The 13,535-nt window shown below is 44.9% G+C and overlaps 1 protein-coding gene across 2 annotated transcripts in view; it reads left to right on the forward strand.

The window, feature by feature from the left end:
- PACRG (PARK2 co-regulated) overlaps window positions 1-11,453 on the forward strand; it is a 670,998-nt gene extending 659,545 nt beyond the window's left edge. For both annotated transcript variants that reach the window (XM_006871168.1, XM_006871167.1), the window contains one exon: window positions 11,293-11,453. In XM_006871168.1, coding sequence (XP_006871230.1) covers window positions 11,293-11,453 — 161 coding nt within the window. The remainder of the gene's footprint in view (window positions 1-11,292) is intronic.
- The last annotated feature ends 2,082 nt before the right edge of the window (window positions 11,454-13,535 follow it).

Here is a 13,535-nt window from a genome sequence, read left to right on the forward strand (position 1 = left end):
TGTTTGCACTGGCTGCCACCTGTGTGTGATACCGGCCAAGACCTGAACCCAGCCCCCAGGGCTCACTTTCTCTCGCCTGGGTGGATGACATCACAGCAACCCAGCTGGCAAGGAATGCAGCCTCGGGTACAGGTCCTGACAGGTAAGAAGTCTTCCCACTCAGCTGTACAACTCTGGAAAGAAATGTCTTCGTTCATCATTTGAGAAAACAAAAACAAACCGTTCTGTTCCAGAAAGGAGCAAGTTTGTTTCTTGCTTTCTTTGTTTTGATTCCACTCAGTGTTACTTTGGGAGACTGGTTCCCCTGTGCTGGTGGGTGGGCATCAAAGGACCAGTGAATTTGCTGCCCATCCAGCTGGATGTGGCGCTGCGGGTTAGTGCACTGGACTGCAAAGTCAGTTTGAGCTACAAGGTTGGCAGTTCAAGCTCACCAGCTGCTCCTCGGAAACCCTATAGAGGGTCACTATGGGTCAGAACCAACTCAAAGGTGTTTAACAACAAAAACAGCAGCATGCCAGACCTTTCACCTGTGACCCTGTGTGACAAACATATTCTCTGGGATTCTCTTCATGTGGGTTAATACTCTGACACTGAGCTAAGCAGCAGAGTGGACTTGGCCTGGATTCATGTTCAAAGGACCACCACTTGGCAATACCATTTGCCCCTCAGCAAATAGCCAGAGAGACCGCAGAGAATGAGCAAAGGATGCGGCCTGGAGAGTAAGAACCCTTGGCAACCATTTCTAGCCACAAACCTTGTTGGAGGAATGTCAGCTAGCTTCAAGCACCAGGGTATAGGCCATCCTGACACAGGGTCAGGTGCCAGCAAAGGTGGGCTGGATGCTGTTCCATCTGTCTAAAACATTTGTCAATGCCTACAATTATCTAAAAGGAGCTCTGGTAGCATAATGCTGATGAGTAGGGCTGCGAACCTTAAGGTTAGCAGTTCCAAACTACCAGCCGTTCTGCTGAAGAAAGATGAGGCTTTCTGTTCCCGTAAAGATGTACAGCCTCGGAAACACTATGCAGGGTCCCTATGAGTCAGAATGGACTCCACAGCACACCACCACCACCACAATTACCTAAAGCGCCGCTGTGTGCCTAACCATCACTTTTGTGGTCTGGCACAGGGAGTCGCATCAGGGAGACAGGGTGCCCAAGGTTAGTCCTTGGTGTGAAGGTAGCCTCCCCTGTCATTCCCCAGTTCCGTCAGGTGATTTCCAAGCTAGTGTTTCCTTCAAAGGTAGCAGCTTCTAGAAGCAGCACCCCCCCACCCCCGCCAGCAATTTCAGGTTGAATGAGGAACCCAGCATCTTACAGACCTAAAGGATGTTCTATCCAGCTTGACGATGCTCTTCCCTCCTCTGATGTGATGCTACTGCTTCCATTGGGAGACTTTCCAGATTGACCAGAGGCCTTCCGTTCCTGCAATCATGCCCATTTGTTTTCATGGTCATTACCAGCGTCTACGGAGTCCGGGTGTGGCACTGTAGTGTAAGCACTGGATTGCAAAGTCAGTTTGAAGTACAAGGTCAGAAACTCTATACAGGGTTGCTATGAGTTGGAACCAACTCAATGCACTTAACAACAACAACCAAACGTCTATAGGTTAATAATTTCGGGTTTTTTTCGTATCAAAAAATGCACAAAGTCAGTGGTTCAAACCCACCAGCGGCACAATGGGAGAAGGATGAGGCTTTCTGCTCCCGTAAACATTTGCAGCCTCGGAAACCTTACGCAGGGTCACTAGGAGTCAGAATCGATTCAATAGTAGTGGGTTTGGATTTTTTTTTTTAATTTTTATTATTGAATACGCAATTTGAAGCAAGCATTGATTTCTTTTTATGTATCCCATGTTTTAACTGGGAGTACGGTGGCTCCATACAATAAACAATGAACTACCAAACACAAGGTCGGCAGTTGGAACCCCACAGCTGCTCTGCGGGGGAAACATGAGGCTTTCTGCTCTCACCAAGATTGAAAGCCTCAGAAATCCAATACAGGGTCGCTAAGAGTCAGAGCCAACTCTACAACACGTAACAAAAACAATGCTTTAAATAATGCTTCTGTTTTCAAATAGCTCCTTCCAGCATTGCTGTTCATAGGAGACTATCTAAATAGTTAACATTTAAGAATATTCCCCCGCAAATCCCCCCGGGGGTGTGGAATTAGAGTCGGAAGAATCCGAATTTAATTACCCTCCTCTGGAGCCTCCCGTGGCCATCCACCGAGCTTTCCAGAGCTCCTCACACCGCTAAGACTGTGTCTCATGTACTTTGGACATATTATCAAGAGGAAGCAGGCTCTGCGGAAGGACATCATGCTTGGTAAAGTGCAAGTTCTGAGCCAAGGCGGAAGAGCCTCAATGGGATGAATTAGCACCGTGGTTTCAACAGTGGGCTCAAACAGAGGAACAATTGTGAGGATAGCGCAGGACAGGGCAGTGTTCCGTTCTGTTGTGCAACGGCTTCCTGTGAGTCAGGACCAACTCGATGGCACCTAACAACAACAAGCCGCTATGATAAGCAGAGTCAGCATTGGAGTGAAAGAAACAGATATGAGCTCTCTAAAACCAAACAGTCTCTTGGCACCCAAAGCAACACACATGACACATACAAGGGTGCTGCTAAATGTTCATGGGAAAACAGAATTGCCTGATAATGGAATTTCCCCGCAAGCTTTCTGAAGCCCCTTGTGCTGTAGGGAGGATCTGGAAGGTCTGAGGGGCATGGTGGGTACAGGTGGTCATTCTGTTCTTCAGGTCAGCTCCAACCTATGGCGACACCACGAGTGTCCAAGTAGAACTGTGCTCTCTAGAGTTTTCTAAGGTTGGTTTTTCAGAAACACATCACCAGGCATTTCTTCCCACGTACCTCTGGGTGAAGTTGAGCCTTTAGCCTTCCTGGTAGCAGCTGAATGGGTCACCAGTTTTGACTCAAGGATGAGCTGCTGTTGCTTCTGCTGTTAGGTATCAAGCCAGGTCTAACTCATGGTGGCCCCAGGTGGAAAAGTACAACTGCAAAGAACTGTCATCCTTCCAGGGTTTTCTCCTGAATGGGCTGCTGGTTTGATCCACCAACCTTCCAATTAGCAGTCAGACGTTTCACTCTTAGACCATCAGGAATGCTTATCTGGATGATAAAAACCAAGCCCATAAGGAGCTCTGGTAGCGTAGTGGTTACGAATCGGGCTGCTAATGTCATAGTCAGCAGTTCGAAACTACCAGCTGTTCCTCTGGAGAAAGATGAGGCTTTCTGCTCCGGTAAAGATTTACAGCCTCGGAAACCCTGTACAGGGTCGCTATGAGTTGGAACCAACTCCACAGCACATAACAACAACTTCCCACATGTTTATGGTGACTTTATTGTTGTTATTTTTAGGTGCCAAAAAATGACACCAACTCATAGCCACCCTATACACAACAAAACAAAACACTGCCCGGTCCACCAACAACCTCACAATCGTTGCTAAGCCTGAGCACATTGTTCTGATAGACTAGATCTCCTTCTAGGACTTCCAAGACAATTAAGTCTTTATGGAAGCAAACAGCCTCGTCTTTCTTGCACAGGGCAGCTGGTGGGTTCAAACCACCGGGTGTTCAGTTAGCATGCCAACACTAAACCCACAGTGTCACGAGAATAAGCTCCCCAAAAGGTCAGGGCCTTTTTCTCCCATGGCGTCACCCTGTAGTGTTCCCACAGAGGGAACATCACGTAGCAGCTTCTGTCCTTGGTAGTGAAGCCTCCAGAGCCTGTACCTGTTGTTGTTGTTGCTAAGTGCCGTCGAGTCGGTTCCGACCCAGAGCGACCCTGTATAGTGTTTCTGAGGAGCAGCTGCTGAGCTTGAACCACCAACCTTGCAGTTCAAATGGCTTTGCAGTCTGACACATTAACCCACAGTGCCACACCAGGACTCCAGAGCCCATACCTAGAAGGGTGCTAAAATGCAGCCCCCGCACTGATTGAAATGACCTGTGCTCAGGCTTTGCGCCCTCCCCCCGAGCTTTGAACGCTCCCCGCTTTGCTGGTTCAGCAGTCATGAGAGAAAAAGGAATAAAGATGCTCAGAGAGTATTTCGTATGCATCCTCCAGGGCGTACGACCGTGGCTGGTCCATGTCACCAAGCGGCAGATATCTGCGTGGGATGTACACATCTTTTGTGACTTCCCTTTTCCATAGCCTGTGGTGACAAGCGTTAGGATAGGTACTTCACAACCACAAGCTGAATTTATGTACCAGGAGGGCAGCCTCCGGGGACAAGCTGCTGAGTAGATACACAAGTCTCAGGACGTTTCAAAAAGGTCTGCATAGAAAAGAATACGCTTATTTTTATACTTAAACATTACCTCCCCAAAAAAAAAAACAACAACAAAAAAAAAACTACCCAGTTGCCATCGAGTTGATAGTGGAACACTCATGCTCACTAAAGAGCCCATTGACAGCTACCTCAGAAGAAAGACCTGGTGACCTCCTTCCGAACAATCAGCTCTTGACAACGCTAAGGAGTACAGTTGTGCTCTGACATCCACAGGGCCACCACTCTTAAACATACTGCTGACATCATCAAAGAAAATTCAATACGTGAACTTATAGGAATACTTAAATTCATTCTGAACCGGGGATGATGTCTCCACAGTGATGGAATGTATCCGGCATGCGGCATATCCAGGAAGAGGGACGAGAGCCCTTCTTCATTCTGCCTCCACATTATGTCTTCAGAACCCCAGATCTGGCTCAAACCTTCGTTATAGTTCTTGTACTTCTGGTTATAAATCAAACGTATCTTTCCTATCATCAGCCTATCTTCCTAGCAGCTGGACATAAAACAGACTCCCAGCTTCTAAATTGAAATGTCATCTTTTTAATCAGAACTGACAATTGCAAATAACCATCTTGGTTTTTATGGAAAGCATCCCATTCTCCTCATCACATCTTCCAGCCACGTCAGATGTATTTTAAAAAGGGTGAGCTCAAACGAATCACTGCGACTTCAGATTCTCCAGGAAGCTGACAATCTAGAGTCCTCACGGCTCACCTGCCTCTCCAGGTTTAGACACTAAACTGCGTGTTGTCATCATTATTGCATGCAAAATAGGGGATGTTTTCTTTTTCTGTTCCTTTTTTTTTTTTTGGCCGAAGGATACACATTCTGCAACCACAAACTATTCCACTCCAACTCACTGTTTGAATAAGCAGCTTCTGTTCTGTTCCTTTTGTCATGTGGGTTATCCACTGTTAAGAAACAAAAAAACTCCATAGTCTGCTTACTCCTACAGCTAAATATTTTAAGAAATAAGAATAGGTTATTATTGAGACAAACTGCTGCTTCTAGAAGGCAGTGGAAAAAAACCAGGGTGCACTGAGCTTTCCCTCGTGTGCAGACGTCCTGACCCCCTCAGCCTGCCTCCGGGTACTCTGACCCATGCATGGTCTGCTTGGCTCTTGACCTTTTGACTAACATGTCAACACAAGGCACATTTACTGCTGACCAGTACATGCGTGTTATGCAGAAAGACCAGGTCAAGGCTACCCCACACCCCAGACATCATCATCACCAGCACTGCCCAGGTCTCTGAGGCGTCTGCTCCTGCGGTCAGGTGACAGGTGATGCCACATTCCCCCAGTCTACCTTGTTCACCTCCAGGAGTAGTTGACTGGGGCTTGGAGACCACGAAGGCCACCAGAAGCTTTCACTGGACACACTTCCCCTCCATGAAGTTGATGATGTTCCTCATCTGTGCGTCCCCTCGGCCCCTATTCCTTGCCCCGTGGTCTTCTCCCTCCTACACTGTTTTCTAACTCTTTGTTGGCTTTCAAAAAACATTTTTTCTTGCCCCACTTTTGCATTTCTTCCTTAACATCTTTCCTTTACATCTGTAACAAATGCCAACAGCCTAAGCACCCATGCCTCCTTGCCCCTTCTCCTACTGCAAATCAAAGGCTTGGCCTCCCCAAAGCAGCACCAGATGGAGTGGCAGATGCCACATGACTCCCACATGTGGCAATTTCTGAGGGTGCCAACTCTGCTCAGACCACACTGAAACCTCTAAAAACAGCATCTGTTTACTCCCAGTGTGGCGTGCGTCCTGGCGTGCCACTGTAGGGTAAAGCACTCAACCACGAGGTCAGCTTGAACCGCAAGGTCACTGGTTCAAACCAACCAGCTGCTCTACAAGGTCACTATGAGTCAGAACCAACTCGATCGCACTTAACAACAGTTAACAACAGTAACTCCCAGTGTGCATTTGTGCATAATACTGTTGTCGTTGTTGTTTTTAATATGTATTTGTTGTTTTTCTCAAAAACAACAGAGTAAGAATCCTACTGTAAGCATCTCTTGTTTGTTTTATTAAACCAGCATAGTAAAGTATTTTGGATGATCAACGGCTGCGTAAATCGAACTTTAAAAGAATTTAAATCCATCTTTCTACGTGACTGAAGAGACTTTCACCGTGAAGGGAAAGCCCCCCACCCCCCAGTGACACTGACTGTGACAATCATTAAGTTATGAAAAGTTATGAAAAATTGGTACACCCTCCAGTTGTATGACTCATAATCTCTCTCTGGTGAAAACTAGTAATATTTCTGCCTACCTTCCGCTCAAACTAATCAGAATAGCAATCTACTTTCTATATACTGTAGAAAACAGTGATATTTCTCTAGTAAGATTCTGGGGGAGAAAAATACAACAGCCAAGGAACTTCTTACCTCATACTGTGTGAATTACAATTCTTGCATTTGTAAATGATCTGAACCATTAGTAAGCCTTTCAAAGATGTCCAGAGTGACCGGGGAGGGGAAGGTTTCCACCTCACTTCTCCTGTTGCTATTTCCATCTTCAAACATGCTAAACATTTGGGGGCTATCTTTGAACTATGACTAAAATTAACACATCACCTGGTGAACGCAATGTTCCGGTTGTATTACAGGTTCACACCCGTGACATCCTCTGGCTCAAGCTCTGTCTTTTGGCAGTCCATGGTACCTTTAATATTCATCTCCAACACCATAACTCAGATGCACCAATTCTTCTACGATCTTCCTTATTCACTGTCCAATTTTCACATGCATATGAAGTTATTGAAAATACCATGGCTTGGCTCAGGTGACCTTAGACCTCAAGCTGACATCTTTGCTCTTCAACACTTTAAAGAGGTCTTGTACAGCAGATTTGCCTAATGCAATACATTTGATTTCTTGACTGCTGCTTTCATGAGTATTGATGGGTAAGCTGAGCAAAATGAAGTCTTTGACAACTTCATTCTTTTCTCCATTTATATGGATGTTGTTTATTAGTCCAATGGTGAGGATTATTCTTTTCTTTACAGTGTGGTAGAAGCCATATTAAAGGCTGTCTTTGATCTTCATCAGTAAGTATTTTAAGTCCTCTTCACTTGCAGCAAGCAAGATTATACTGTCTGCATATTATCACAGGTTGTTAATGAGTCTTCCTCCAATTCTGATGCCACGTTCTTCTTCACATAGTCTAGTTTCTTGGATTAGTTGCTCAGCGTACAGACTGAATAAGAATGGTGAAAATATATAACCCTGGCACACACCTTTGCTAATTTTAAACCATTCAGAGTTCCCTTATTCTGTTTGAACAACTGCCTCTTGGTCTATGTACAGGTTCCTCATAAGACCAATTAACTGTTCCTGAATACTCATCCTTTCAATGTTGTTCATAGCTTGTCAGGATCCACACAATCAAAAGCCTTTATGTAGTCAGTAAAGCACAGGTAAACATCTTTCTGGTATTCTCTGCTTTCAGCCAAGATCCATCTGACATCAGCAATGATATCCCTTGTCCCACTTCCTCATCTGAATCTGGCTTGAACCTCCGGCAGTTTTCTGTCAATGTATAGTTGCAGCCATTTTTGAATTATCTCTAGCAAAGTTTTACTTGCATGCAGTAGTAATGATATTGTCTGATAATTTCTGTGTTCCACTGGGTCACCTCCCTTTGGAATGGGCACAAATATGGATGTCTTTCAATCAGTTAGCCAGAATTTCTTGGTATAGATGACTGGGTGCCTCCAGTGTTGCATGAGTTTGTTGAAAGACTTCAATTTGTATTCCACCAATTCCCAGAGCCTTGTTCTTTATCGGTGCCTTCAGTGCACCTGGGACTTCTTCCTTCAGGATCATTGACTCTTGATCATATGCTACCACTTGAAATAGTTGAATATCGACCCTTTCTTTTTGGTACAGTGACTCTGTGTATTCCTTCCATCTTCTTTTGATACTGCATCCTTCAGTATTTTGCCCATAGAATCCTTCAATAATTCAAGTCAAGGTTTGACTCTTTCTTTAGTTCTTTCAACTTGAGAAATACTGAGCATGTTCTTTTCTCCCCCAACAACTGATCCTTCCTCTTTGTTTCCAACCATTGCATTCCAATTGCCAGTAATTATCAATACATCTTGATTACATGTTTTATCAGTTTCAGACTGAAGATGTTGGTAGAATTCTTCTACCATCTTCATCATCACTCACCTTAGTGGTTGGTGCATAAATTTGAATAATAGTTGTGTTAACTGGTCTGTCTTCCTTGTAGGTGTTTGGATATTATCCTATCGCAGACAGCATTGTACTTCATGACAGATCTTGAGATGTTCTTTTGGATGATGAATGTGATGCCATTCCTTTTCAATGTATTATTCCCAGCATAGTAAACCAGGTGATATTCAGAGTCAAAACAGCCAATTCCAGTCCACTTCAGTTCACTAATGCCTAGGATAAAGTCCTGTTGTGTTGCTATAGGATAATGCACTGGACTGCAAGGTCATTTTGAAACACAAGATCAGCAGTTCATATTCACCAATCCTTCGAAACCCTATAAAGGATTGCTATGAATCGGAACTGAAGGCACTTAACAACAATGCCTAGGATAGTGACGCTTATGCGTTCCACTTCATTTTTTGGCAACAGCCAAGTTTCCTAGATTCATACTTTGTGCATTCCAAGTTCTGATTATTAATGAATATTTGCAGCTGTTTCTCCTCATTTTTAAGTTGTGCCCCATCAGCATATGACGCTCCCGAAGGCTTTATAGTCCATTTGGATCATCATGGTCAACTCTACTTGGAGGAGGCAGCTCTCCCCTAGTCTGATTGGGAGTGCCTTCCAACCTGAGGGGCTCATCATCCAGCACTATATCTGACAATAGTCTGGTGCTCTTCATCATGTTTCAGTATTCAATATTATCATGCTATCAGACAGTGTTCCCCTGCTATTCATAAGGTTTTCAGTAGCTAAATATTCGTCTCTCCTTCCTAGTCTGTCTTCATCTGGAAGCTCATCTGAAACCTGTCCACCATGGGTGACCCTCCTGGTATTTAAAACACCCATGGCATAGCTTTCAGAATCACAGCAACTCACAAGCCACCACAGTATGACAAACGGACAGGCGAGTGGTGGTATGGAAGGTGATGAATTTTTTGTGTGTGCTATTTTCTTGGATGCACAATATTTTTTAAAAATATAGTGATCATATGGAAGGTGATGACTGTATTTTCACAACTTGTGCCCACGAAAATAGCATGTACACTCATATTATACACATAGTATATGTAGGAAAATAGCATTGTACACTTATGTAACACACTGTGTGTGGAAAAACAGCATGTACACTCATATAACGCACATAGTGTATTAGGAAAATAGCACTGTACACTTATATAACGCACATAGTATGTGTAGGAAAACAGCATGTACACTCACATAACACACACAGTGTGTGTGGAAAAACAGCATGTACACTTATATAACGCACATAGTGTGTGTAGGAAAATAGCATATACACTCAGATACGCATGTAGTGTGTGTAGGAAAACAGCATGTACACTTATATAACGCACATTGTGTATGTAGGAAACTGAGGTGTGGGAATTGTGCATTTTACAAAAAACTATACTGTGCACATTATTTGTGTAAAAATATGGCACATTAGATGACACAGATATAGGGATTAGGACCCAGCACGTATTTGGGAGGACACAATTCAATCCATAACATGATGACATAGGAAATCTCAGACAAGCTCCCAAGACCTTCAAAGGCACTCCATCAGCCTCTGTGTGGCCTCGACTGGGGCCAGCTCAGATGCTCACACGAGCTATTGGGTTCCTCCAGGGCTGACCCACCTCCCTGGCGTTTGACACAAGAGAGGCCAAATTCAGCAGTGGTACTATATCCTGGCAAGTCCCCGTGGTCACCAATGATGCTCAGTTAGCCATCAGGAAGAGCTTCTGCAGGAAACATCACTTCCTCCCTCTGGTCCCCCCTGCATCCGGAGGGGTTGAAATAACTCCAAGCAACTCAACGCTTGACCCTTACAAGAGACCGAGTCTCCTGCATCAACACAGCTAGAAAAGCAGCAGACACAGGCATAAGCTCATTTACCAGGGTACTTCAGAAAGGCAATGAAAAGATCATGAATTTCTCCACCAACTTTTCCAATCCCAGAGGTCCCAGGCCTACTCTGAGTGTGCCACACTGGGACTGGGAAAAGCTCACGTCTGAAGCGCTGTCCTGAGGGAGAGCCATGAAGGGAGAGCCCCTTGCTGGACATCACTGCTGTAACTGGCTCACTGAACTCTCCTTTCTCTGCTGTTTCTTTATTTTAGATTGACTTTCTTTTTCTTGCATTGCATTATGCTTTTATCAATATCTTTCCATTTATTCTGACTTCTTTTTTACTTCCCCCTTTACCTGAATTAATATATTGATCTGTGTCTATGATAAGCATTGGACTGCAGACCAGCTGCTCTGAGGGAGAAAGATGAGGCTTTCTGCTCCCTCAAAGATTTACAGCCTTGGAAACCTTATACAGGTCACTAGGAGCCAGAATTGATTCAAAGTCACTTAATAACAACATCTTCCAGTTAGTGATTTACCTTCCCTTCCCCTCCCACCACTGGGAACCATCAAAGAATGATTATTTTAGTGGCAAAACCTTTTCTTGACTCTTTACCAAAGTGACCTCATACAATTGGGATTAACCAGTCTCACTCAGGCGGTTGTCTCAGCAGGTTCGTCCATGGTGACATGTTAACGCTGCAGAGCATCATCCACGGTTAGCCACTCTCCCCCAGATGGCCACATAGCTTGTTTCCATCTCAATTAATTTCCATCAGCTCCCATCGCGGACTTAGTGATTCTGGGCCTTTGCTACCAATCCTCAGCCTCTGCACCTCCGAATGTTAAATGTCCCTGTGCCTAAACTGACATGCAGGACTTTGAGGGAAGGGCTGAGAAGTAACTGACCTTTTTTGTGTGTCTCCTTGAACCAGTGAACTCTGGGGATGGCATTGACTACAGCCAGCAGAAGAGGGAGAACATCGGGGACCTGATCCAGGAGACTCTGGAGGCCTTCGAACGATACGGGGGAGAAGACGCTTTCATCAACATTAAGTACATGGTCCCCACCTATGAGTCGTGCTTACTAAACTAGCCGTGAGAACGCTGGCCTTTGAGGAAGGCATCCACTGGAGGCTAGGGCTTCAGCCTCAGCTGCTTTGGGCATCGCGTTATTTGTGACTTCTCCGGCTTTCTTTACCACAGCTGATAAGATAGTGGCTTCTGGGCCATTGGACTCTTAGCACTATTGAGAGCAAGGCTTTCCAATACATAAATGGCGCCTCTTTCTTCTATTACAATGGTGTCCTGTGCTTATTTGTCCCAAGCGAAGAACTGCTTCTTTATACAGCTCAGACAGAAGCAGGAATCCCAGTGAAACCTTTGCTTGTAGAGACAATAAAAATGATCATTTTCATAAGCCATTCGGCACTTACCGTCCTGTGTCTGCCTGCCCTGAGGGTGGATTCAGAGGGGGTCAGGGACCAGTGTACGCTGTTTGTCAGGGAAAAGAGGCACCAGCCCAGTGGTGCCACGCTCACAGCTGTGTGGGACAGTCTGCCTGAGGCTCAATAAAACTGTGCAGTCTATTCTCCAGTGTCACTTGGGCACTTTTGCAAACGCTGCATGAAGTGCAGCTCTAAGCCACATCAGTGCCTCTAGCCCACTGAAGACCTGGCCCCAGGGGTGCTTCTCCATTTGAATTTGGATGGATGGGTGGGAGGGTCCCTTGATGGCTGATGGTGACAGAATACTGTATGAAATGTCACTTTGTAAACATGGCTCCCAAAATTTGTCCCTTTGTTTGATGATATTGGATGGTGAAAGTGAAGAGGACTTAAAACATTTACTGATGAAGATCAAAGAGCACAACCTTCAGTATGGGTTACATTGCAATGTAAAGAAAACAAAATCCTCACCACTGGACCAATAAACAGCATTCTTATCAATGGAGAAAAGATTGAAGTTGTCAAGGACTTCATTCTTCTTGGATCAACTAAGAACAGCAGTCAAGAGATCAGACGACGTATTGCATTAGGCAAACCTGCTGCACAAGACCTTTTTAAAGTGTTGAAGAGCAAAGATGTCAGCTTGAGGACTAAGGTGCGCCTGACCCAAGCCATGGTATTTTCAATAACCTCATATGCATGCGAAAGCTGGACAGTGATTAAGGAAGACCATAGAAGAATTGGTGCATTTCAGTTATGGGGTTGGAGGGAAACATTGAAAGTGTCATGGGCTGCCAAAAGAACCAACAGATCCGTGTTGGAAGAAGTGTAGCCAGAGTGCTCCTTGGAGGCCAGGATGGCCAAACTTCGTCTGTCATACTTTGGACATATTGTCAATAGGGACCAGTCGCTGGAGAAGGATATCACGTTTGGTAAGGTGGAGGATCAGAGAAAAAGAGGAAGACCCCCAGTGAGATGGACTGGCCAAGTAGCAGCATCGATGGACTCAAGCGTGGCAATAGTAGTGATGTTGTCCCAGGACTGGGCATAGGGTCGCTATGAGTCGGTACCAACTCAGTGGCACCTGACTACAACAACAACAACAACAACATGCACAAAACATCACCAGCAAGTTGTCTAGGGCTTTTCATCATTTTTTTGAAAATGACTCATATGCATCTTTTTCTAATTTAAATTTTCTTTTATTGTGAATTGGATGAAGGTTGATGGAGTAGATCCATGTTCCTTCCATTCAACAAATCCATACACGTTTTGTTTCATCTCACTGACTGCAATGTAACATCACTTGTCCCACTTTCTCCCTGTGTTTCCTGGTTCCGTTCCTCCTTTCGAACATTGTCCTTGGGCAGATGCTCCCTGTTTCATCCAAATAGTTTATAATGTTATTGTTCCCCTTGTAGACCTGCCCCTGTTGTTGTTGTTGTTGTTGTTGTTGTTGTTGTTAGGAGCCATTGAGTCGGTACTGACTCATCGTGACATTATGCACAGCAGAATGAAACACTGCCTGATCCTGGGCCAACATCACTACTGTTGCCACACTTGAGTCCATCAATGATGCCACTTGGCCAATCCATCTCGTTGGGGGTCTTCTTCTTTTTCTCTGACCCTCCACCTTACCAAACATAATATCCTTCTCCAGTGACTTGTCCCTCCTGACAATATGTCTGAAGTATGAGAGACGAAGTTTGGCTATCCTGGCCTCCAAGGAG

The sequence above is a fragment of the Chrysochloris asiatica genome, unplaced genomic scaffold (genome assembly GCF_000296735.1).
Source record: "Chrysochloris asiatica unplaced genomic scaffold, ChrAsi1.0 scaffold00162, whole genome shotgun sequence".
NCBI lineage: Eukaryota > Metazoa > Chordata > Mammalia > Afrosoricida > Chrysochloridae > Chrysochloris > Chrysochloris asiatica.